General features: G+C 41.1%; 2 protein-coding genes and 1 pseudogene across 3 annotated transcripts in view; 1 reads left to right on the forward strand and 2 right to left on the reverse strand.

Annotated features, from left to right (window-relative positions):
• Nucleotides 1-26,987, forward strand: part of BICRAL (BICRA like chromatin remodeling complex associated protein) — a 96,640-nt gene that overhangs the window by 52,215 nt on the left and 17,438 nt on the right. For both annotated transcript variants that reach the window (XM_054569368.1, XM_054569367.1), the window contains exons 3-6: nucleotides 3,975-4,020; nucleotides 4,435-4,483; nucleotides 4,572-4,640; nucleotides 7,733-9,406. In XM_054569368.1, the coding sequence (XP_054425343.1) occupies nucleotides 3,980-4,020; nucleotides 4,435-4,483; nucleotides 4,572-4,640; nucleotides 7,733-9,406 (1,833 nt within the window). In that variant the 5' untranslated portion in view covers nucleotides 3,975-3,979. The remainder of the gene's footprint in view (nucleotides 1-3,974; nucleotides 4,021-4,434; nucleotides 4,484-4,571; nucleotides 4,641-7,732; nucleotides 9,407-26,987) is intronic.
• LOC129067457 (60S ribosomal protein L35a-like) lies at nucleotides 5,957-6,340 on the reverse strand. Its single transcript, XM_054569369.1, has one exon. The coding sequence runs from the start codon at nucleotides 6,338-6,340 to the stop codon at nucleotides 6,011-6,013; it is 330 nt and encodes a 109-aa protein (XP_054425344.1). The 3' UTR covers nucleotides 5,957-6,010.
• On the reverse strand, nucleotides 25,619-26,087 carry LOC129067456 (60S ribosomal protein L23a-like; annotated as a pseudogene).

Below are 26,987 nucleotides of genomic sequence, written 5' to 3' on the forward strand. Positions count from 1 at the left end.
GTATCTCATCATAATTTTAATTTACAGAAGTCCCTCTTGTCCACAGGGGATGCATTCCAAAGGCCACCCTCTCTTGCCTGAAGCCGTGATAGTACTGAACCCTATATATGTGTTTTTTCCTATACATACATACACTTTATGGCTTCTCCAAATTGCCAGCTTCATTACTCTTGTGCTTTGAGCCATGATGAAGTAAAAGAAGGGTGACTTAAACACAAGCCCTGCAATAGGCTTGTGACAGCCAGTCCGATGGCCAAGAGGCTACTAAGTGAGATGCTGGACAAACGATGATTCACGTCCCTAGTGGGACACAGCAGGACGGCAAGAGATTCCGTCATACTGCCAAGAACAACATGCAGTTTCAAACTTATGAATTGTTTATTTCTGGAATTTTCCATTGAATATTTTCAGACTGAGGCTGATTTTGGATAGCTGAAACCACCAAAAGTGAAACCATGGATCAGGGGGGACTTCTGAAAACTTACTCTAAGAGAAGATGATTATTTTTATAAATGTAGGGGCTACCTGTCTTTCTTTTTTATTGATTATTCAGACCCCTTGATTTTCTGCAGGGTAGCTAATTTCTTTCTTTTTTTCTTAGTTATAACCATCCTTTTTGTATATCAGAGAGAAGAGCCCTTTGAGATGAGTTGGAGATATAATTCCCACTTCAGTTTTCTGGGTGTTTCAGTCTTTGACTTTATGATTTTTTTTTATCATGCAGAATTTTTAAATTTTATGTGACCAAATCTGTCCATCTTCTATGACTTCTTTGTCTTGTGACAGACTTCCCCCCACTTCAAGATTATAAAAAGCAATTTCTCCCATGTGTTAGTATAGCACTTAAAGGTTCTTCCCCGCCACTCCCACCCCATTTAACTCTTAGATTCATCTGGAATTTATTTTTGTGTAAGATATGAGATACAGACCCACCTTCTTTTCCCTATATGGCTAACATTCCCCCCCGCCGCCGCCCCCGATTTGGAATGCTACTTCTTTTATGCTGTGTGTGTGTGTGTGCGCGCGCGCGCTCTCTTTCTCTCTCCCCCCACCCACCCCCTCGTGGAAAAGGCCAAGTGGATATACTGTATTTTCTTGATTAAGGGTATTATTCAGTGTTTGTTGTCTCAGGAACAATTTTAAATATTAGTTTTAATTTAAGAGGAGTAATCAGCTATGTGGGGCAGTAATTTCTGAACTCTTGGGGTGCCTGCCTACCAGGATTCTGTAAGAGTTTCACAGGGACAGGTTCTACTGTTGTAAGCTGCTGTTACTGAGGGGAATATGTCTTGCTTGAGTGTGTTGGGCCAAGAAGTAGCTTTTACACACTGATCGAGGGATTTCCCTTTAGAGGGGGGCTGATATTTCATGCAGCCTTATAAAATTCACGTGCTGTCAGAGGCCCATCTAGTGATTCCAGGGCTGCCACTTTAATGAGCAAAAAACCTTAACAAGAGTCCAGAAGTAAAGAGAGAACCTTTTCAAAGGAAACTGAACTCTTTTGAATCAGTTTCTGATCCTCAGATTGTCTTCCCACCTTAGAATCATACTCAAACTGTACACATTTACTTTGGTAAATTTACTTTGGTAGACCTTTCCTGGGGAAAGGAACTACTACATTAAGCTGTATTATGACTGTATTTGTCACTCTGTAGAGCTGGCAATAGAGGGATAAGGGTCACCTCTTTTAATATGAAATTCTTTAAAGCCAGGAATGAGTGTGGCCGTTTAAAAAGCAGCATTCCCAGGGTACCCTAGACTATAAAGGCTCACAGAGTTCTACCCCCGGGGGCGCGGAAGGGGTCGGTCTATCTGGTCAGACTGATGCCACCGACTGGGGGGCAGACATCCCCTGCAAGTGCTCTGTCAGATCGAGTGTTTGAGCCCTTGTGGTTTGGTTGGGAAGAGGCACAATGGCTTCTAATTGAATTCCCTATTGTAAAATTGTTCTTTTATTAGACTACTCAAGTAGCTCGTCACTTTGAACTTTGGGGGTAGTAAGTATTCTCTGTGCCGCAAGTCCCAGTGGCAGTGATACCTGGGTGGAGTGACGTGCTGACCTTCTCAGTGTGTTAATCCCTGGGCATCTTTTCTCTGGCAGAACCAGGAACCAGATGTAAAGTAGTGAAGAAACTGTTGTGGGGTTTGAGTTTTTTTCTTTTTAGGTTATCTTTCATTTACATTTTTATTAATTAGTTTGTTCCAGAGACTGTTAAACACTTTAAAAATATAAATTTACAAAGAGTATAGGGAAATTCTAAATTAATGGTCATGTAGAAGTAAAGAAATAATGTCCACTTTATAGGCTTGACTATACATCACAATTGCGTAACTGAGTCCACGTGATTGTGATGCCTGGGAGACAAGCAAATGGTACAATAATCAGCTATGGCTAATGCAGTTCTACCATATCAGATATCAGACTTAAGGGGATTCCTTCACACAAACTTCTGTATATCTATTGAATAACAATTTTCCTGTTTTTCCTTTCTTGTCCATTTCCACTCAAAAGTCACGTTACGTTGCTGCAGTCACCCTGGCGTGCCCTTGAGGAACTCCACACCGTCGTCCTAAGAGCACATTTCACATCGCCAGCTGCCCCTTTCACAGTTTTAGCCTTGCAGGTTACCTTTTGATAAACTTTCCTATCTTTCTTCCTCCTGTCTCACAAATCTTCTCTCCTCTCCCCTGAAGTTTCACTCAAATGGATTGTAATCACCCAAATCATTCAGCAACTGAACAAATTCACCCACCAACGGGAAGGTCCCACATCAGGGGATACTTACCCCTTTGAGACCCTTGCAGAGGAAAACAAGTTTCCTTCCATGTGGCTGGAGTCGATTTTATATTTGTTTGGCCCTGTGACTGCTAGTATAAGCAATTTAGGGGGAGCAGAGAGGAGATGGCAATTTTAACAGAGAAAAACATTTAGTAGAAATGATCCCTTCTGCCTTCTTTGGGCGTGTCCCTCTTCTGGGCATCTCTTCAGGATTTCATTCCTTCGTCCAACTGCCGTTCACACACACTGCCCTTTCCAACTGCTCCAGAACTCTTGGCCCTGGCATTCCGTGATGTAAATTATTCCACGCATGGCTCGAAATGGGTGTGAAGCAGTGTTGCCATGTGTCGGATCACTAGTGTAAGTTTAAAGGATATCGGGATCTCTGGGGAGGGTGGAGATGGGGAGAGCTGCTCTTGGAATTTGTCGGTTGTTATTGTTTGAGCCAGAACACAGTAACTGTGCTGGCTGAGCAGATGCTGCTGATGGCTGGGGAGGGAAGGAGCTCTGCGCCCCGAGCCAGGGTGAATGTGGATTGAGATTTTCTACTTTAAACATTCTAGTGTTGGGATATAGGTTGTTTGGAATCGAACAGTTGGCAGTGTTGTTGCTGCCAGAGGAGGGACCTGGGGCCTTTGGAGCAAAGCCTGTAGCAGTGCTGCCTTGGATTATACTATGGTGCTTCTTGTCTCAAAAAGTAGCAAGAGCTGGCTTTTCCGTTTTCCTAAAGATAGCTAAAATATGGCAACAAATCTGTATTGCTCACCATGTTGGGAAACATCCAGTCACAAAATTTAAAGACCTCTGTATCCATGAGATGTTTTTCTAAAACAAATATTCTTTCTCCCCTTATTCTTGATACATTTTAAGGAAGTTACTGTTCATGGTTTATAGTCCCTCTGGGGAATGTGCGTGTGAGGGGTTGCTGCCAAGTATCTTTGATTTGTCCAGATTCCTTTTTGACTTGTAAGTTAAGGACCTTGTGTTTATTAAAAACTATTTAAATTGAATACTTAATCTCTTGAATGATCACAAAAAATAAAACCCTGTTAGTAATAAGCAATTAGAGGAAAAACTAAATGAAGTACAGTTATTTATCTAGGAAAGTATATAGTATATTTTTATGTTGCATGGATGCTCCTGGCTTTAATCTACTTTGCTAAAACAGTATTTTTTTTAATTCCTTTTCTTACAGTTGTCATGGATGATGATGATGACTCGTGTCTCCTTGATCTTATTGGGTAAGATACTTGTTCCAAAATGAGGGTAAATCAAATGTGTGAGGTTTGCTCTACTAAAACAACCTAATAAGTCTATTAAAACCAGATGGGTTTTTTAAATAAAAATTCATCATCATAGTGTGGATTAACAAATAAAGAGACTGAAATATGATAGGGGTCATAATTAGGTAATGCTTTATTTATCCTTTATTAAATTTATTTTTTAATAAGTCGCAGTAGGCAGAAATGAGAGATAATATAAAATAGAAAAACATCAAAAAGATAAAAAGTAAAACAAAAAACTAATAAAATTGCTTTAAAATAGGGAAATAATTTACTCAGGCTAATATGTCAATTTTTTTTTTACTATAGAAAAAAGAATTTTAAATATAGGTAACATATTTATTGTTGCTTTCCCCTTTCATTGTTTTCTAGAGACCCACAAGCACTGAACTATTTTCTACATGGACCTAGTAATAAATCTGTAAGTAATACTTTGAACATGACAGATGTAAATTTTGTTTCTTCTTTACAGTTAAAGTAATCACTCTGTTGAATTTGTACCTTTGCAGAGCAATGATGACTTGACTAATGCAGGATATTCTGCAGCCAATTCAAATTCAATTTTCGCCAACTCTAGTGTGAGTATTAGAAACTGGATACAGTGATCAAGTGTTTTTGTCTCATTCATGCCTTGTGAATTGAGGCTTTACTTGCTTTTGTATCATGGTGAGAATTATTACATTGCCTTTTGTAATTAACACAGAAGGAAAATCTATTGAATTATGTTAATACTCTACTTTTAACTTAGTCAAGACCAGCTAAATGAGATTTATTTTTCCATTTTCCTAAGCTTTCAACTTTTTTAAAAACTGACTCAAATGTTAAAATCTAAAAAAGTAATATTACAATGTTTCAAACCTGGTTTATGTAGTTTTAAATAAATTATTCTGAATTGTAGTTACTTGCTAAACATTTTCATCTTAAAGAAGAAAAAAAGTAACTGAAATTTACTGAGCATTTAATATGTTTGTGGCACTAACAGTTTAACATAATTAACTTCATTAATCTTCACAATAACTCCATGAAGTAGGTTCTGTTATTATCCTTATATTATAGATGAGGAAACCAAAGCACAGAGAGATTAGTACTCCCCAAAATTACACAGCCAGGAGCTGCAGAGTGAGGATTCTGACCCAGGCCACTGGGTTCTGGAGCCCATATTCTCAAGTTCCAGGAGCATATAGACGAGAAACCTGACCTGGAGAATTGGGAAGTCCTGCCTGGAGACTATATCCAAATTACTATGTTTAAGCTCATTGATTCTTCAAGTCCTAAGATGGTGTCCAGCTAATGGGGACCACATTAGTCCCATTTCAACTATTTATTCATTGGGGGTTGAAAGAACCAGTCTTGGCTTTTCTGTGTAGTTCTTCCCATTATCTAGCCTCCAGCATCTTAGCCGAGGGCTGAGAATCTCTACAGTTTTGCACATTGGACCAGACCACTCATTCTTTGTTCTTATTTTTCTTCGTTTTTGGACCACCTGTTCTTGACCCATCTACTTTTATTTTTTCTCTTCACGTTTTAAAAAAATGTTTTGATTGTGTTAAATACATATGTCATAAAATTTTCTATCTTAATCATGTGAAGTGTACAGTTCTGTAGTGTTAAGTCTATTCACATTGTCTTCATCTTATTTTATTTATCTTTTAAAATTAGAGACAAGGTATCCTTTTATTTATTAATTGATTTGAGAGACAGAGACAGAGAGTGAAAAGGAAACATCGATTCGTTGTTCCACTTTCTTTTATGCACTCATTGGTTGATTCTTGTATGTGTCCTGATTGAGGATCAAACCTGCAGCCTTGGTGTATCAAGACGATGCTCTAACCAACTGAGCTACCCAGCCAGGGTCTGTCTTCACCTTATTTTAAATAGCTGTTGATTCTATATCTTTTTTTTTTTTTTAACAAGAGAAAAATATTACCTTTTTTTACTTTTCATAAGTTTAAACCTGTGAGGGGTACAGCATTGCACAGATAATGTGCCTGATGGCCTTAGCAGGAAGGTTGCTTGGGAATTTGGCACAAGCCATGCCACCATTTCCATGAGCACAAGTTACCTTTCCCCAGACTACTCTGGTTTTGTTTGGTTTGCCACCAGGAGTCACTGTGTTCTTCGATTTGTACATATAATCATCTCTCTTGCCTAGATAGAATTCAGTTTCATCTTGAGCACAAACACCTTCAATTTTCAGAAGAGTCTTGTTCTCCCTCTGGTTCCAATGACCCTGCTTATAGCCAGCAAAAATGGCCTTGGACCACAGCCTTCCACACATATTTGTCTTTATAGAAGTCCCGCTCCCAGCAGACCTCCCCAGGCTCCAAGATGGTGGATGGAGTCCATATTTTTTCTTCTATAATTTTGACATGTCCCAGAAAAAACTGCTGGCAAGTGGAGTATACCTTATTTATGAATGACGATGTTCAGTTCTTTTCATATGCCTGTATTGTTGACTCCAGTTGGAATGCCTATTCCTTAAGGATACCTTAAGGATAAAAACTAACACATGAGTAGGTGCTTGATAAGTAAATGTTGATAGTCTTTTGGATAGGAAACTGAAATAGGTGTTTTTTTTGGTTTTTTTGTGTTTTTTTAATTTTTAGAGAAAGGGAAAAGGAGGGAGAAAGGGAGAGAGAGAAACATCAATATCTGAGAGAAGCATTATCAGTTGCCTCCCTTATGCCCCCAACCGGGGACCTAACCCATAACCCAGGCATGTGCCCTGACCGGGAATCAAACTGGTGATCTTTGGTTTGCAGGATGACGCCCAACCCTCTGAGCCACACCAGTCAGGGCTGAAGTAGTTTTTAAAGCATTATAATAAACTGATTACTTCTAAGAAATCAAGTGACCATTTACTCATTTTATGTGAGAGGCTTGTTTTTCCTGGCCTGGTTTTGCCTGGGGTGGTGAGGGTTAGAACTGGGGAAGTTCTGAGAAACCTTAAAAGACAGGGCTGATTCTGGGATACCTTCTGAACCTCTAATAGAACAGCACCCTGAACTCCCAAACCTCACTTAGACTCTTGTACAAAGGACTAGGTAGGGCTGTGTCCCCGATATACACACCCTCTGGCCTGAGTTCTACTTAAACCTTGGACCAGAAGCATCCTGAAAATTAAAGTCTGTGCCAGTATCTCAAAAAAGGAAGCTAAGCTCTAGGTACTCGTCACTAAGTTCCTGTTATTTATCTATTTTCTATAAAATAGTTTATCAGGGCAATGAATGTACATAATTACAAAAATAATTTTCAACATCATTATCTAAGAAAAACAGTATCAGGCCCTGGTTGATGTGGCTCAGTGGATTGAGTGCCAGTCTGCGAACAAAAGGGTTGCCAGTTTGATTCCCAGTCAGGGCCCTTGCCTGGGTTGCGGGTTAGATCCCCAGTTGGGGGCATGTGAGAGGCAACCACACATTGATGTTTCTCCCCCTTTCTTTCTCCCTCCCTTCCCCTCTCTCTAGAAATAAATAAAATCTTTAAAAATAAAAAAGAAATACAGTATCAGAATAAGGTGAGCAGTTTGGAGAGTGTGCTTGAAAAGCAGACTGTCATGTTGTATTCCTTTTCAAAAGTGAGATTAGTGTTTTTGTAAGAATCTCTTTCAAAGGTTGGATATGCCATGTAACACAGTGCTTTGCTTCTTTTTTTTTTTTTTTTTTTTAAGAATGCTGATCCTAAGTCATCCCTCAAAGCTGTGAGCAACCAGCTTGGAGAAGGGCCCAGTGATGGACTGCCACTTTCAAGTAGCCTTCAGTTTCTTGAAGATGAACTTGAGTCTTCTCCTCTTCCTGATCTCAGTGAGGACCAACCTTTCGACATTCTTCAGAAATCCTTGCAGGAGGCCAATATCACTGAACAGACTTTGGCAGAAGAGGCATATTTGGATGCCAATATAGGTTCAAGCCAACAGTTTGCACAAGCTCAGCTTCATCCTTCTTCATCAGCATCCTTTACTCAGGCTTCTAATGTTTCTAATTACTCAGGTCAGACGCTGCAGCCTATAGGGGTGACTCACGTGCCTGTTGGAGCATCTTTTGCAAGCAATACAGTGGGTGTGCAACATGGTTTTATGCAACACGTGGGGATCAGTGTTCCCAGCCAGCATTTATCTAATAGCAGTCAGCTTAGTGGTTCTGGTCAAATACAGTTAATTGGGTCATTTGGTAATCAACCTTCCATGATGACTATTAATAACCTAGATGGATCTCAAATCATACTGAAGGGCAGCGGGCAGCAAGCCCCATCAAATGTGAGTGGAGGGCTTCTGGTTCATAGGCAGACTCCTAATGGCAACTCCTTGTTTGGGAACTCAAGTTCCAGTCCCGTAGCACAGCCTGTTACCGTTCCGTTTAACAGCACAAATTTTCAAACATCTTTACCCGTGCATAACATCATTATACAAAGGGGTCTTGCACCAAATTCAAATAAAGTTCCGATTAACATCCAGCCAAAGCCTATCCAGATGGGTCAGCAAAATACGTACAATGTGAACAATTTGGGAATGCAGCAGCATCATGTGCAACAAGGCATCTCTTTTGCCTCTGCAAGCTCACCCCAGGGCTCAGTAGTTGGTCCACACATGTCTGTGAACATCGTAAACCAACAGAATGCAAGAAAACCAGTCACCTCACAGGCAGTGAGCAGCGCTGCAGGTAGTATCGTCATTCATTCTCCCATGGGCCAGCCTCACACACCCCAAAGTCAGTTCCTTGTACCTACAAGCCTTTCCGTGAGTTCCAACTCGGTACACCATGTCCAGACCATAAACGGGCAAATTCTTCAAACTCAACCTTCTCAGCTCATTTCTGGCCAAGTGGCCTCAGAACATGTCATGTTGAACAGAAACTCTTCCAACATGCTCAGGACCAACCAACCCTATTCTGGACAGATGCTCAACAACCAGAATACCGCCGTCCAGTTAGTGTCTGGGCAGACGTTTGCTGCCTCTGGAAGTCCAGTGATAGTCAATCATGCTTCTCCTCAGATTGTTGGCGGACAGATGCCCCTGCAGCAGGCATCACCAACAGTATTACACCTGTCGCCTGGGCAGAGCAGCGTCTCCCAAGGAAGACCAGGCTTCACCACCATGCCCTCAGTGGCAAGCATGTCAGGCCCTAGTCGGTTCCCCGTTAGCTCATCCAGCACTGCCCATCCTAGTCTTGGGTCTGTGGTTCAGTCGGGTGCGTCCGGATCAAACTTTACAGATCAGCTGACCCAGCCAAACAGGACTCCAGTGCCGGTCAGCGTGTCTCATCGTCTTCCAGTTTCTTCTTCCAAATCTACCAGCACCTTCAGTAATACACCTGGAGCAGGAGCCCAGCAACAGTTCTTCTGTCAGGTATGTTCCCTTTATCAGACAAATGCCTGGATGAATACAGAGTGGAAAAATAGAATTTGTATTTCAGGGAATATAATGTTCGTCATAGGCTCCTGATTTATGGTTGATCGCCTTTTTCCTTTTTAATTAAAATTTTCTGTCCAGCATAGCATGTGGATTACAGTGAAGACTCTAGAGTCAGACTCATGGATTTGAATCTAAGCTTTGTGAAGTGGAGCAAGTTTTACCTTGACTTTCTTCTCTAGACTCAATTTTCCTCATCAGTGAAATGGACGTAATAATACTACCACCCCATCGAGTTATTTGGAGGATTAAATGAGAGAATTCACATGAAGCATTTAACATAGTCCCTGGCAAATAGCAAACATTCAGAAAGCACCAAAATTAATATACAGTAGGTCCGTGAATAATACCATTTCAGTCAACATTTTTCTAAAATGGTGAGATTCCATAGGAACTTAACTCTTGTTTATATCAATTAACCTATGATGAAACTGGTTTCATTATACATCATTTCATTTAAAGTTGCAGAACCTATTGACAACTTTAAGTGAAGAGTTAATATATATATTTTGTCGAATGTGTTATTGACATTTAAAATGAAAGCTTATTGTAGATTATTTACCCATCATAAAGCAAGCCACTAGGTCATATGACTATGTACTGAATGGAGAAGTTGTATGGCTGGTTCTTGGGTGCCAACCAGAAAGTCGCAGGGACTCACTGTGACTCATCAGTGAATAACTGGTCTGCCCCAGACAGGTGCATATAGAAGGAGACATCCAGGGCACTGTTATTTGACCAAGTACTGGAGTCTGCTCTTACCATGCCATTGTGTAGGTAAATTAACCATGGGCAATGCAGCTGAACCACATGAGGATTATGTTTCTGAACAGAGTCTCGAATGTCATCAGCTTTGGGCCTCACCCCCATCTGCCCATCCTGGCTTTCGGTTCCCACTCATGCTGAGTGCATCCCTTAGTTCCAGCACCACACCCGTTTTCACCCCGTGGTCTGCCCTCCTCAGTCCTCCATCTCTACTGCCTTGCTCCTGCACACTTAGAGAAAACTTCTCTGTATCCTATATATCAATATTTTTTAAACTGTATAACTTTGATTTAGTCATTCCACTCAGAATCCTAAGGAAGCAAAGATTATTTATAAACAAAGATGTTCAGTGAATTACTTTTGATATCAAAGGGGGAGGGTGTGTGTGTGTGTGTGTGTGTGTGTGTGTGTGTGTGTAAATACTATCGGACTTATAGAAAATTTCAAGTTGCAAGAATAGTACAAAGAATTTTTATCATGGCTGGTGTGGCTCAGTGGGTCGAGCGATGGCCTATGAAACAAAAGGTCACTGGTTCGATTCCCAGTCAGGGCACATGCCTGGGTTGCAGGCGAGGTCCCAAGTTGGGTGTATGTGAGAGACAACGATAAGTATTTCTCTCACACATCGATGTTTCTCTCTCCATCCCTTCTCCTCTCTAAAAAAAATAAATAAAATAGCTTAAAAAAAAAAAGAATTTTCATGTTCCCTTTTCCAAGATTCCCCAGATGTTACCTTCCACCACATTTGTTTTATCCTTCTCTTTCTTTCTCTATCCCTCTCTCAAACACACACACACACACACACACACACACACACACACTCACACACACACACACACTCTCACAATTTTTTTTTGAGAGTAAATTGCAGGCGTGATGCCTCTTGACCCCCACTTTGGGCTTCAGTGTTTATTTTCTAAAAATAGGGATAGTTTCCCTACATGATCTTAGTACAGTGATCAAAACCAAGAAATCAACTTCATTACAATGTTGTCATCTAATCTACAGACCTTATTCAGATTTAGTCAATTTTCACAGTAATGTCCCTTTTAGCAAAAAAGAAAAAAAAATTATTTTGTGTTGTTTTTATGGTTCAGGATCCAATTCAGGATTACTGTCTAATTTTCTTGTTGTATCTTTAAATCTGGAACAGTTTATCTTTCTTTGATCTTTCATGCCTGTTATATTTTTGAAGAGTACAAACTAATTATTTTATAGAATGTCCATGAATTTGGGTTTCTCTGATATTTCCTCATGATTAGTCTTAGGCCCTACATTTTTGGTAGGATTGCCACAGAAATGATGTGTCCTCATGATGTGAACTTGTCCCGTGACTGATAATGATAACTTTGAGCACTTGCTTAAAATGGTACTTGGTGCATCTTGATAAGTCTCTTCTGTGAAATACTTTTAAACTGTGTAGATATCCAGATGCTCATCAGATTTGCATATACTAGTTTAAGCTTCCATTGATAATTCCTGACTGAATCAGTTATTACTGAATCAGCTATTATTATAATGGTCACCAAATGCAGATTTTCTCTCCATCATTCGTTCTGCATTAATTGTTGACATTGTAATATAAGGAAGACCTTTTCCTTCTCCTGCTTTTATTTATGTTTGTTTACATCAGTGTGGACTGACAGATTCTTATTTTATTCAACAGGTTATAATTTGTTAAAATCATTTTTTTTTATACTCAATTTAACTTGATGGCCAGTGGGCACCCCTCCAAAATAGCTGCTGGTCCTTCTGACATGTTTCCATCATGCTTTGAGCACATTCTTCAATCTCTGGCAGAACAAGATGTTCCATGTTCATCTTTTAGTTTTCCTACCCCAGCCCTGGAATCAACCATTTCTTTAAGGAGCCAATTTCTTCTAGTGGAGAACAGTATTTAGAAGCCAAGTTCTCAGCACTACATATACAGGTTGTCTCAGCTTGGACTTTTATGTACATTACACATACCCAATTTTTTTGCTGTTTATTTATCTATCAACCTGTATTATATAGTTCATATTGATACTTCCATCTAATCCAGGACCACGGGGTTCATTATTCAAGTCTCCTTCTTTTCCATGTCTGTAACTCCCTTTTCTAACAGTGAGAAAGTCGGTCCCAAAATGTGTTTACTTATTTGCTTAATACAAGAATATTTAGAAAATAATTTCAGACTTGCTAATCTATACCACTGTTAAAAACAAACCTGCTAATTAGATTTCAGTATTGGTTTGCAGTTCTGTATTTAGCCTAAAGGTATATAGTCAAAATACTGTATTCAAAAATTACTTGAGTTACTTTTTTTTCCTCCGTTGGTATGCTTTTCATTTGAAATATAGTTCTGTTTATATTTCACTGTAGGATTCTTACCCCCTTATCCTTGTTGATTGCATCTATTGAATTTCTTTTGAACACACGAACCATTAGCATGGTCCCAGAAGTCAGGGCTGTGCAGAAAGTATACCTGCAGCAGCCCCGCTCCCAATCCCTCCCCTCCCCTCCCCCCCTCCCCCGCACCCATCCTTTCCTGCCAGTTCCCACCCATCGCCTATATTTCCATCAATCTCATTAGTTTCTTAACCTATGTTATTTTTGTACAACGAAGCAGATACATGTGTATTTTCTTATTTTCCTTCTTCTTACTCCAGATAGAGCATTACTATAGGTACTTTTTGCAACGGAAGTATTGCAAAATTTTTTCAAAAAACTCAAATGTTGAATAATAGGAGAGTGATTGCATGTGATGAATACTACATAGTCATTTAAAATATCTTCAAAAAATACAGATTTTTGGGAAGGGCTTACAAAAATAATTTTAAGTGCCCATTCAAATGTAAAATAAGATGCATGTTAAAATGTAAAATATTTAATAAATTGTTTTCAATATTAGAAACATGATGAGGAGATGCAAAAATACGGCAAATTAGAAAATAGAAAATGCTCTTGTTTACAAAACATTCAGAAACGTGATTAGAAGGAAATGTACTATAACATTAACAGCAATTTTCTGGGTGGTAGAATTGCAGATTATTCTCATTTTCTTCCAGTTTTAAAAACTCCCTCATCAGAGGGAGAATGATACCTGGACAGCATTTATCTAACCATTTTGTGTGTTTTTAAAAAATAAGTAAAACATACAATTGGTACAAATTAAAAACAGTTCCAAAATAGTTTTCCCTGGCTGGTGAGGCTCAGAGGATTGAGCCCTGACCTGGGAGCCAAAAAGTCACATGTTTGACCCCTGGTCCGGGCCCAGGCCTGGGCGACAGACCAGGTCCCTGGTGGGGGGCGGGTGAGGGGCAACCAATCCTTGTTTCTCTCCTTCTCTTCCCCTCTCTCTAACAATAAATAAAATCTTTAAAATAAAATAGTTTAGAGAGAAATGTCAATCTTCCTTCCCCAAATTTCCCTCCCAGAGGCCAATACTTGTTTATAGGTTTTGTACATTTTCCCAGAAAATACAGGCAAAGAACAAGCACCACTTGAGGATAATTTCATATCAGTATGTATTGATCTGCTTTATGTTTGCTATTATAATTAATTATATCTAATCAGCCACAGCATGGTCATTTCTTTTCCTTACTTAAAAAAAAAAATTACTTAAATGGGGGTTAAAAATCTCTCTTTGGCTCCCAAAAGCTTTAACTATCCAAAGGTAACAGGAGGCCTACATTGGCAGCTCCAGAGTAATTTTTTTTTTTTGTGACTTCTAATGCCAAAAATGTATAGGGAGCTAGATCAGTCGCATTATGTCAAGTGTATTCCTGCTGTAGGTTTTCTGGGACAATTAAAGCATCAGGTATATTGGAGTAAGGACATGGCCTTGAGTGCAGCATGGATTGGAAAGTAGCTTTGAGGTGTCCTTAGCATTTAAATTCCAGGATTTCCAGAGACACTTACAGCAACTCTTCTGCTTTATAATCTCTGTATAAATTTCTGTATTAATTACTTTACAGGACATTTAATGAACAAAAATACCACAACCAGGGGCCTTTAGTGTTTGTCTATTTGGGGAAATTTAATTCAGCAAGCTATAATACTCTAAAAGGTTAATAATACAGAGGAGTAAGTTTTTAAATATAAACTTTATTTTGGTGTAGATAATACCACTGTTTGGTTCAAAATTCAAAAGGTACTGAAAGGTGCATAGTGAAAATTTTGCCACCTTCTCCTGTCCTCCAGATACCGAGTTGCCTGCAGGCGACCAATGTAGCCAGCTTCCGGTAGAGTGAACTGAAGTCCCACCCACTTTTTGCTTATGAAAACTTTCAGACCCACAGAAAAGCTAGAAGAGTACAGATTGATCAGGTGTTTATGTTTTGCAACATTTGCTTTATCTGTACATATACACATACATACACTTTTTTCTCTGAATTATTTGAAAGTAAATTGCACCCTGGTTGGTGTGGCTCATTGGTTGGAGTGTTGTCCCTTAAACCTTGTTTGTTTCCTGGTCAGGGCACATGCCTAGGTTGACAGCGTGGTCCCCAGTTGGGGTGCATGCAAGAGGCAACTGATCGATGTTTCTTTCTCACATCAATGTTTCTCTCCCTCTCTTTCCTCCTTTCTACCCCTTTCTTTGAAATCAGTAAACATGTCCTCAGGTGAGGGTTTAAAAAAAAAGGTAAATTGAAAACATCATGACCCCTTATCCCTGAACACTTCAACAGGTATTTCCTAAGAACAAGGACCTTCTTCAACACAACCACAGTATCACTATCACATCCAGAAACTTAACGTTACTATAATAAAATTATACCAAATTTCTTCCATGTGACCCAGCAATGTCCTTTACAATAAAGCTTCACTCTAGAAACTAGAGAGCACTAATTTCATTTATTGTCACGTCTCTCTTTAGTCTGCAGCAGCCCAGGTCAATTATCTTGTAGAGTGGCCCTCAGTGTAGAGTTGTTGGAATGTTTCCTTGTGATAAGATTCAGGCTAAACGGTTTTGGCATGCCAAACAATGTTGGTTTGTCCCATTATTGATGATCCTGAGTGTGATCACTTGGTCAAAGTGGCCTCCACCAGGCTTCTCAAAGTATTCAAAGGTACCTTGTTCCCTTCATAAAAAAATGATCTCTAGGATGGTGTTTTAGGACCACATGACTATCTCGTTACCTAGCTCCTCGAACCCAGTGATTTGAGACTCCATTGATAATCCTCACCTAAACAGTACATTAGTGGCTGCAAAAAGATTTTCTAATCATGTTATCCTGTCTACAGTTACTGGCTGAGACTTTTTCCATAAAACAGAGCTTTTTCTTTCCCTCTTTTTATTTATTTATTTACTTATTTACTAATTTATTTGCATTATTTAAAAACTTTTTATTATGGGAGATTTTTAAAAAGATGTAGTTTATTTTTAGAGGGGAAGGGAGGGAGAGAAACATCAATGTGTGATTGCCTCTTGCGTGCCCCCTACTGGCAACCTGGCTCACAACCCAGGCATGTGCCCTGACTGGGAATCAAACTGTCAACCCTTTGTTTCACAGTCCGGCACTCAATCCACTGAGCCACACCAGCCAGGGCTATTATGGGGAATTTGAAACATGAACAAAAATAGACAAAATAATGTAATGAGCCCCCATGCTCAGTCAGCTTCGGTGCTTACCAGCTACTCTTGTTTCGTCCATACCCCATTCACTCTCCCTCTGCCCGATATTATTTTGAATCTAATCCAGACATGTAGATTTATCGTTAGTATTTTAGTGTATATCTCTAAAAGATCATGTGTTCTTTTGTATTTAATGTGTTGCAGTCTGTTGCTTCTGTTATTCTTTTTGATGTTTAAATTGTCCCAAATTTGACCAGTAGAGGCCTGCTTAAGCCAGCTTCTATACTTTTGACATGTTCCCATTTCCCTTCGGCTCTTTGTGGCACAAGCTAGGGTAGGCTTGTTTTGTGATTACCTTACATCAGAACTAGAATCAGCCATTTTTCCAGGGAGCGCTGTGAACTGAAATCTCCAAATGCCAAGAGTAATTTACAGGATTTAAACTTTCTTGTAAATGGATTAATATTTGGTAGCCAGTTATTAAAGGAGGCAAGTTACAAGAGTTTAGCCTATCAAATAAAAGTAAACAAATTATTTTAAGTCCCAGTCTCCTTGAAAGCAACGCCTACCATGCTTTGGGTACAGGTTACTGGGAGTGAACGCTGCTGAAGTCTCCAGCCCCACTTCCCTCCCTAAGTCCCTTTCCTCCTCTAGTTCAGCCTGCCTGCCTTACTGTGGAACCACTGTGTCTTCAGGCACCCAGATTTCAAAACTAGATGTTCTTGTTTTTCCTTCCCCTTCTAAACCTTTAACAAGTTACCAAATCCCACAAGTTCTTCTTTGAATGTCACATATCCATCCTTTCCAATAATAATGAAAATCGTGATCATATTATTAACAACAGGTACAGTGTCGGGGCTACACACAGTATTTTTATTCCTTTCCTTGGGGCTACAAGTAGCATTACTGTTCACATCTCAGTCAAAGAGATGGAGTTTCCAAGCGTGCGCAAGTTGCTCGTAAAGCAGACTTTACCTACTAGCTAATCTATATTTCAACGTAAGAAACATTCAAACCTGTAAGAATTTTTATGAATTTATTTGAGCCAAACTGATGACAATTGCCAGAAGCAAAATCTCAAGGGATTGAGAAAATGCTTCAGAAAAATGGCAGTTTTAAAGCTTATTTTATACATTGTAATCAAAGGGGAAGACATAAGGAGGTTGCATGAAATCCATTGGTGATAAATTAGGGAGGCCGGAGAAAGCAAAGAGGGGAAATCTCTGGGACTGGATAAAAAGTAAAAGGAACCTTCTACATTGGCAGGTACAGGATAGTTGACAGTTAACGTGAGAGAGGGTATAAGGGGGATAAATGGTAATGCAAAAAAAATACAATAAAAGATGAAATAATATTCTGAAAAAAATAATAATTAAGCAATCGCCAAGGGAAAAAAATTAACATGATAACAATAACAATGAGGGGTTTTGTGCCGTCTGCTTTGGTACAGTGTTTAGTGCTCTGAGGGGTCTAGAGAAAGGAAATTACCCTGACATTCCAGAGGTATGTTATCAGATGCAAAAAGACAATGGACAGACTCAAATAAAGAGTGACCTTTGCCAGGGAAAAATACCGCGCTCGGACACGGCTACTTGCCTTGAACTGTTCTAGAGAGTTTTAATTTTAGACCATCCTGTGTGGTTACCTTAGGTCTCTCAGTTTGTAACGCTGCTGCACAGGCCTCACCTGGGCTGGTCAGGGTTAGCACATGGCCTATTTTTTTTTTTTTTTTTTTTTTTGTCCACATATAGCAGTTTTAACCATTTTCATTTTGTGGTACACATAAACTAATTATTAAAATTCTGTGGCACACCAAGAAATACATGTTTTGCCACTCTGACAAAAAAAAAAATAGGTATAATTTTGATTCATTCACACTGGACTGCTATTGTTGTGTTGGCTGTTGTCATTTTTTTTATTTGACAGCCTAAGGGAAAAAGAGTTCAGTGTCCCTGACTAAATCGTCAGGTACTGCATGTTTTCCAAATTCTTGATGCACATTGGTGTGGCACAGCGGCGTGCGGTGGCACACCAGTTGCAAATCACTGATCTACATCAAACTGCTTTCCATCTCTCTCCTTTTCTGCCTTCATACCCGGACCTAGACATTAAGAGGGACTGCAATATACTAGGGAAAACAAGAGTTGGATGAGGAGTAAGTGCTCACTTGTAGGTCCTGCTTTGCTACTAACTGGTTTTGTGGTCGAAGTTAGTACCTTAATTCTCTGAGCCCTAGATTTCTCGCCTCGAAAATGAGGAACACTAGCTATGCAATAGAATCACTCAGGGAGGTTTTTAAAAATACGGATATCTGGGCCTCACCTCCATGAACTTGAATTTAAACGGTCTGGGAAAGGGCTCCAGGTGTCAGCGTTTTTCAAAAGCTCCCCGAGTGATTCTAAAGTGCAACCAGGAGAGAGAACCACTCTGTCTAGACAATTTCCAAGGCTCATTCATATCCTAATTAGACAACTGTAACAATTGTCTGGGTGATTAATCTGCCTTCACTCTCTTCTGAAGGCCTGATTTCCACCATATTAATCTTCCTAAAACATTTGTTTCACGACCTGCACCAAATTACCTGGGAGCTTCTTGTTGCCACAGGAGAAAGCACAAACCTCTGCCTGCCTGGCAGGTGAGGCCCTGCCGTGGGAAACCACCCAGGGTAGCCAGGCTGACCTCCATTATTCCCTGAATAGACCAGACCCATTGTGAGCCTCTGGCCTTTGCTGATGGGTATACGGGGTCCAGCAAAAATAACGCCCCTTTTTATTACAAAATCGTAAGCATGTAATTCTGTAACATAACAATATCTCACTCAAGCACATCATATGATATTTTAGGTGAAATGTTCAAATTGCCCTCCATTTCACGTGAGACATCCACACACCCTACCAACGCTCAAGCAAGTCTCACATCTGCCGGACCCTGTATAATGAATGTCCTTTCCTGTCAAGTCTAAATGCTTCCCTCTCCTTTTGCACTCCACCCAAAGTCCCTAGAAGAATAAAGTCTTTTTCAGTCCCTCCCTTGATTCCTCTTCTGCATTTCTTGTTTGTCCTCCCCACTAGATGTCTAATCACACCCTGTGGTAAATAATCTCCTTCACTGATTCAGTCTTTCAGCTGTATTTCAGTACCTACCATGGCCAGCCCTGGGCCAAGTCCCAGGGACAGAATAAACCTATTGTAGGGCAGGACTCAAACAGATACGCCAACAGCGACACCAGTATTTAAGTGCTCTGGTAGAAGCAGTCTGAAGTGCCGGGCTCTGAAAAGGAGCGTCTAACCCAGATGACATGGTCATGGAAGGTTTCCTTGAGAGTGGTTTTTGACTGAGACCTTCTAAGGAAGGAGGAAGAGTTATCCAGCAAGAGAGGGTCTCAGTAAAGACCGTTAGGTGGTGGAAATAGCAGGTGCACAGCCTGGAGACAAAAGAGCCCATGGTACGGAGGGCTAGGAAAGGAAAACATGTTCAGGTGAGGTGTGGAAAGTTTAGGTATAAAAGGTGAGCAAGGACCAAGTTATCCAGGACCTTGCGTGTCATGTAAAAGAGCCCGTGTCATAATCTCAGCATGAAATTGTGAAGACCTAGATTAGCCTAGACAGAGTAGAGATGGTGAGAAGTGAATGGATTTGAGACAGGTTAGTTAGAACTTTCAATTGACTGGCTATAGCGGAGGAATAAGCAGGGGCATCCAGGTTCACTGAGATGGAGCACATGATTTGAAGGGAAGTTATGTGTTAGTTCAGGATACGTTTGTCAATTCTGAGGTACCTGTATGATAAACAGCTGTATATACTCATGGATACAACTGAAATATGGGCTGAAATGGGATTGATCAGCATATAAATTGTAATCGAAGCAGTGGAAATGAATGAAATGGATCAGGGAAAGTTTGTAAGTAGAGAAGAGAAAGTGGCTGGAAAAGAACCCCAAAGCACCTCAACATTTAGGGGATAGATACAGAAAGAGGAGTCCTCATATGAACATCAGAAAGAAGGTTCCAGAAAGGAGGAGTAAAATGAATAGGTTTCAGCATTTTGGAAGCTAAAGAAAGAGAATGTTGCAAGTAGGAGGAAAGAGGTACATAGAGTGAAGTGTTGCTGAGAAGTCAGTGGAGGTAAGGATCGGGACATTGCTGGCAGATTTAGCAAGAAGGAGGCAGTAGCTGACCTTGGTAAGACTTGTTTCTGTGGAATGATAGGTGCAGAAGCCCATTGCAACAGACCAAGGAAAAAATGAGAGGGGTGGGAATGAGTACAGACAATTTTCAGAGAAATGAAGGTAACAGCCCTGGCTTGTGTGGCTCAGTATTGAGTGCCAGCCTGCAGACCGAAGGGTTGCTGGTTCGATTCCCAGTCAGGGTACGTGCCTGGGTTGTGGGCCAGGTCCCCAGTGGCGGGGGGAGGGGGAGGGGCACCTGATCCATGTATCTCTCACACATTATGTTTCTCTCCCTCTCTTTCTCCCTCCCTTCCCATTTCTCTAAAAAACAAATAAAATCTTTATAAAAACATAAAAATGAAGGTAACAGAGACAGCCATAACTGCAAAGATGTGTGGGGTCAAGGGAATTATTATTATTTTTTTAATATAGGAAAGGCTTGAACTTTTTTTAAAGCAGACAGAAGGAAAAGGCCATGAATTCTATAGAACTGGTGAGATGCTTTGTAGAAAGAAGAAGGAGCACTTTTTCCATTATAACAAGAGAAGGGGGACATGGTGAAAAGGGATGCAGGTAAGGTTGTAGCTTTGAAAGTTAAATGAGTTCTCACCTGGCTCACAGTTTTGAAAATAATGAAATAGGATTCAGTGGAAAATGAGCAAAGGAGCTGGCTAGGTGAAAGGAGGGATTGCCGGACAGGCAAGAGGGCCCTTTTGAGGATGGATGCCATAACTATAGGACACTGATCAATGCGTTTGTGTGGGCCTGGATGGTGAACTTTCATGGGGCAAGCAGTGTGTTTGGTATTCTTCAGCTGCCTTCTCTGTGAGAACCACAGTGAAGGTATATGCAGCTGACAAGACACCCAAATGTCTCGGTCTAGGTACTTTCAGAAACTCACCCTAACACGTTTAGCCAAGAAAAAGGGGAATGTCCAGAAAATAATAGTGCAGTTCCATTTAAGGGTCAGAAATCAGACTCTCTGCTGTTCTCTCGGCCTCTTCAAGATAGCATGGCTTCTTTTCTGCCCTTCGTGGTCCTCTCTCACTCTTTTCCTGCACCACACTGGCTGCCCAGGCCAGCTCTACATAATCATCCAAGCATATAACAGGGACTGCAAATGCAGTAGCTTCCAAAACTTAGCAATGCATCAGAATCGCCTGGAGAGCTTTTCAAACTTATAATTTCCTAAGCCTTGAAACTGGAAAAGTTGGTGTTCATGCTGCTGTCACTACCAGAACCAATAAATAGAGACAAGGATTGAATCTTTATGGGCACTTCATTCAGATGGCTGATGATCTGAGAAGATAGTGGGTTATGTACCCTCAAAAACCATATTAGCATCTCATTTCAAGCCAACCTTTTTATAAGAAGAAAGGACCCTGGCTGGTGTGGCTTAGTGGATTGAGCACCTCCCCCCATACCAAAGGGTCACTGGTTCGATTCTTAGTCAGAGCACATGCCTGGGTTGCGGGCCAGGTCCCCAGCAGGGGGTGCGTGAGAGGCAACCACACATTGATGTTTCTCTCTCTCCCTCCCTTCCCCTCTGTCTAAATATAAATAAATAAAATAAAAAGAGAGAGAGAGGAAGAAAGAAAGAAAAAGAAAAGAGAAAGAAAGAAAAGAGAAAGAAGAGTAGGTAAGGGGTTTGGGAAAAGGTTAATTGGATAGAAAGGTAGGTAAGGGTTTTGGAAAAAAGGTTAATTGGATAAGAGTTGCAGTCCTGAGGTGATTTTCCTGGTACTTTATTATCTGTTGATCAACAGTTCTTTGTCTGCATCAAGGTGTTCCCTCCCTGGAACACAATGGCTCAGAGAAACCTTCTCCAAGGCTTGCAGACCCTCTGGGGCAAAAACGTCAGATTGATTGTGGACCCCCTGGAGTCAGTGGTCTTGCATTTCAGTTCCTGGAATAGCAGCTTTTACCTGCATTAATCATGTAAACCTATCAACTAAGACTAAAATCTGTAACTCTTGAGTTCCCCTGTCAGCCCCACATTGGATTTCTGAATCAATCTTTGTGATTAGAACCCCGAAACTTAGTCTTTCAGAAACTCCCCAGGTGGTTTTGATACAACCAGTATCAGAGTGCATTAAAAGGCCCACTGCCACCCAGGCTGGTGTGGCTCAGTGGACTGAGCTCTGGCCTGAGAACCTTCAGGTCACTGGTTCTATTTCCAATCAGGGCACATGCCTGGATTGCTGGCCAGGTCCCCACTGGGGGGCATGCAAGAGGCAACCGATCCATGTTTCTCTCACAGATCGATGTTTCTCTCCCTCTCTTTCTCCCTTCCTTCCCCTCTCTCTAAAAATAAATAAATAAATAAACAAACTATTTTTTAAAATAAAAGACAGTAATAAAAGAAGCACTGCCCTTGGGTATTTGCCTTTCTTCCCCCTGCCTACTGCTGCTGCCCACGTTCTAAATTTCCAGGAGAGTGTGATCGGCCTACCATGGTCAGAGGACAGGGCTGCGGATGACATGCAGAAGTGGCCATGCAGGGCCTCTGCTGCTCTAGATACCAGGATTATGTTCAAATTAGGAAAGAACGCCCCTGTGAGCCAACAACAACAACAAAAAGACACCCCTCTAGGTAGATAAGCCACTCCACTGGCAGGCTCCTTCCCTGGGATTTAGCTTTTCGCAGCCTCTGGCAAGTAACGCATCTTTATGTGTTCTCCAGCCTTGCTGGCTCTGACACATTGCTGTGTCATTTCTCAGAGGATATTTCTCAAAGGAGATTGTGACTGGGCAGATCCCAAAAGGTCTCCCTTATTCAGCAAATGCCTGTTGTTGGATAAATATCATCTTGCTAATTTGTCATTTATTTGTTCTTAATTTTCACAAGAATTTATTTGAGTCAAACTGAGGACATATGCCAGGAACAAGATCTCAAATGCTCCCCCAAATAACAGTTTTTGCAGCTTCTTTTATACATTTGAAATTAAGGGGGAATGTAAGGAAGATTATAAGGAGATGGGAGATAGGAAGGTAGGGATTGGATTACAGGGTACTTAACAAGATTATGCACTTTCTTGATGGTGATTATGGCTTATTTCAAATGTGTGCTACCCTAGATGCACAGAAACAGTAGACAGAGTTTACCTAAAGCAAAGATAAACCTGTTTTTTTTCCTAATCCTCACCCAAAGTCATTCTTATTGATTTTAGAGAGGGGGAGAAGGGGAAGAGAAAGAAGAGTATAGGAACATGATGTAAGAGAGAAATATCAGTTGGTTGCATCTTGCACACACCCAGACCAGCAATGAACCAGCAAACTAAGCATATGTACTGACCTGGAATTGAACCCGCGACCTTTCAGTTTACAGGATGATGCTCCAACCAAGTGAGCCATACTGGTCAGGGCCAAAGATAAACCTTTTACTTTGTAAGAAGTTACAAGTCTAGATGTGACTACCCACCATGACCTGCCCAATAAGAATTTATGATCAAATCACCCTGGTAGGAAACCTTCCTGTATCCCTTTTCTGTTTGCAATTCCCCATTTTGGTCATAAATTAATTCAAGAGATACATTGATGACCAAACTTCTGATTGGATCATCTATCTAATTAGTAATTGGCTTCTTTCAAAGTGTACCACAGAGGTCAAAGTCAACATGTTAAATGTTCTGATTCATGGAGTCATGATAATTCATGGGACTCTAAAGAGTTAAAATTGTACGTTAATATTAGCAGAATTCTTGGAGCCAAGTAATCAACAAAATATTCTTAAATAGCTTCTCTGTTGATGAAGAAAGTGCATTTCAAGAGCAGGTCTTCTCTAAGAATTCAGTAAAAACAACAGAGTGATAAATATTATTTCTGAAAGATTTCCCTCTGTGGGCACAGGAATAGAAGGAAGTTGGGAATATATGAAAGTCGATGGCTCCTGGAGAGAGGAGGGCAGGACAGGGAGGACGGCCAGGCCCCTGTGACTTCTGCTGCAATGGAGTTCATTCATTCAGGGGGTTTTTCCCAATCATAAGAGGAAGTTTATGTAGAAAGTCACAGAGGCAGAAAAGGTTAGCCAGCAGGGCTGCAAGGGCTCAGGAAATATGTTACAGAGGCAAAAGCAGGGCGCTTGGAGCTTAGGAGTGAGAAAGGCAAAGGTAATGTGCCTGGGGGAGGGAAGCGGGGAGGGAAAGGTGCAGGCACACTCCGGAGAGACACACCTCGTTCACTCATTTTTTGAAAAGATTTTATTTATTTTCAGAGAGAAGGGAAGAGAGGGAGAAACAGAGGAAGAGAAATATCGATGCACAAGAAATACATCAATTGGTTGTCTCTTGCATGCCCCCAACTGGGGATCTGGCCCACAGCCCAGGCATTTCCCCTGACCAGGAATTGAACTGGCAACCTTTCAGTTAATGGCTGGTGCTCCACTGTGCCACACCAGCCATGGCATTTTCTTTAGAGTTTTTTAAAATATATTTTATTGATTATGCTATTACAGTTGTCCCAATTTTTCCCCCTTTGTCCCCCTCCACCTGCTACCCCCAATTCACTCCAGCAATCCCCTCCCTTAGTTCATGTCCATTGGTCATGCATATAAGTTCTTTGGCTACTCCATTTCCTATATTGTTCTTAACCTCCCCCTGTCTGTTCTGTACCTACCTATTTGTACTTAATACCTGCAACTTTCCCCCTTTCTCCCCCTTTTCCCTCCCAGCTGATAACCCTCCAAATGATCTCTATATCTATGATTCCGTTCCTGTTCTGCTTGTTTGTTTAGTTTGTTTTTTAGATTCAGTTGTTGATAGTTGTGAGTTTGTTGTCATTTAACTGGTCATAGTTTTGATCTTCTTTTTTTTAGAAAAGTCCCTTTAACATTTCATATAATAAGAGCTTGGTGATGATGAATTCCTTTAACTTTACCTTATCTGGGAAGAACTTTCTTTATCTGCCCTTCAATTCTAAATGATAGCTTTGCTGGATAAAGTAATCTAGGTTGTGGGTCCTTGCTTTTCATCACTTTGAATACTACTTGCCAGTCCCTTCTAGCCTATAATGTATCTTTTTTTTAAAAAGATTTTATTTATTTATTTTTAGAGAGAGGGGAAGGGAGGGAGAAAGAGAAGGAGAGAAGCATCAATGTGTGGTTGCCTCTTGCACGCCCCCTACTGCAGACCTGGCCTGCAACCCAGGCATGTGACCTGACTGGGAATCAAATCAGTGACCCTTTGATTCGCAGGCTGGCGCTCAGTCCACTGAGCCACGCCAGCCAGGGCTGTAAAGTATCTTTTGACAAATCAGCTGACAGTCTTATGGAAATTCCTTTGTAGGTAACTCTCTGCTTTCCTTTTGCTGCTTTTAAGATTCTCTCTTTATCTTTAACCTTTGGCATTTTAGTTATGATGTGTCTTTGTGTGGTCCTCTTTGGGTCCATCTTGTTTGGGACTCTCTGTGCTTCCTTGACTTGCATGTCTATTTAATTCATCTAATTAGGGAAGTTTTCTCTCATTATTTTTTCAAATAAGCTTTCAAATTCTTGCTCTTCCTCTTTACTTCTGGCACCCCTATGATTCAGATGTTGGTATGTTTGGAGCTGTCTCAGAGGCTCCTTATACTGTCCTTGTTTTTGTTTTGTTTTTTGTTTGTTTTGTTTTGGGGTTTTTTTAGTATAAAATTTTTATATTTAGAATTAGCCAGCAGGACTCAGTTCAGATGATCCCAATTTTGTTGGCAACATCCAAAGCATCATAGTCTGGAGCCAGTCGAACATACGCCTTCTTCTCCCCATCAGGCCTGATCAAGGTGTTGACCTTGGCCACATGAATGTCATACAGCTTCTTCACAGCCTGTTTGATCTGGTGCTTGTTGGCCTTGACATCCACAATGAACACAAGTGTATTATTGTCTTCGATCTTCTTTATGGCTGACTCCGTAGTCAGGGGGAACTTGATGATGGCATAGTGGTCAAGCTTGTTTCTCCTGGGAGCGCTCTTCCGAGGATATTTAGGCTGCCTTTGGAGCCGCAGTGTCTTAGGCCTCCGGGAGGTGGGAGACGTGCAGATCTTTTTTTTTGTGGCTGTGGATGCCTTTTAGCACTGCTTTCTTTGCTTTCAAAGCCGTTGCCTTGGCTTCGGCTTTGGGAGGGGCAGGGGCTTCCTTCTTAGCTTTCAGCGCCATCTTCGTGAAAAGGGTTTCTGTTTTTGTTTTTAATTCTTTTTTCTTCTTGCTGCTCTGGTTGAATCCTTTTTTCTTCCTCATGTTCCAAACCATTGATTTGCATCTCGGCTTCATCCCCTCCACTGTTGATTCCCTGAGGATTTTTCTTTTTTTCACTTAATGCAACCTTCATTTCTGCCTGGGACTTTTCCAGGCTGTTGCAGTACCCAGTGATTTCTTTCCGCATCCTGATAACCAGTGTTTTGAACTCTGCACCTGATAGGTTGCTTATCTCCATTTCATTTAGTTCTTTTCCTGCAGTTCGGTTCTGTTCTTTCATTTGGCCCATATTTCTTTGTCTCCTCAATTTGGCAGCCGCCCTGTTTGTTTCTGTGTATTAGGTAGAGCTGCTTCAACTCCCTGTCTTAGCAGCATGGCCTAGTGTAGAAAAGGCACCTGTCAATTGTGAGGGGTGGAGCCTTAGGCAGTCACCAGGGCAGGGCAGCCCATGTCACCGCTCTGTGGCTCTGTGGGGGGCGGGGAGGGCCCAGAGAGGGGACCGTGCAGGTGCCTGGGCTCTGGAGATTGCCTGGGAGGAAGCTGTCTCCCCGCACTCACCCCCTTGCCGGTCACTTCACTTTCCCCTCTTCTCCCCGTGTGCCACTTGTGCCCTTCCAGCCGTGGCCCTGGTGCTGAGTGCCAGAGCGGGTGGGTCTGCGTGAGTCCCAAGTCCTTGTGGGCCCTTTAAGAGGAGTCTCTTGAGAATCCCACAGTTTCTTCCTCCACTCCAAACCACACTGGTTTTTACAGCCACGAGTTATGGGGACTTATCTTCCTGGCGCTGGAACCCTGGATTGGGTGGTCTGGTGTTGGGGGTGGGATCATTCGCTCCCGAGGTGTCCCTCCCGATTTTTATCCATC

The sequence above is a fragment of the Pteronotus mesoamericanus genome, unplaced genomic scaffold (assembly GCF_021234165.1).
Source record: "Pteronotus mesoamericanus isolate MK-2021 breed Mesoamerican mustached bat unplaced genomic scaffold, CSHL_Meso_final contig_20, whole genome shotgun sequence".
NCBI lineage: Eukaryota > Metazoa > Chordata > Mammalia > Chiroptera > Mormoopidae > Pteronotus > Pteronotus mesoamericanus.

What these genes read in the sequence shown, in the direction of transcription:
- LOC129067457 (XM_054569369.1), bottom strand. Translation starts at nt 6,340, where the DNA reads ATGTGTGGAAGGCTGTGGTCCAAGGCCATTTTTGCTGGCTATAAGCAG.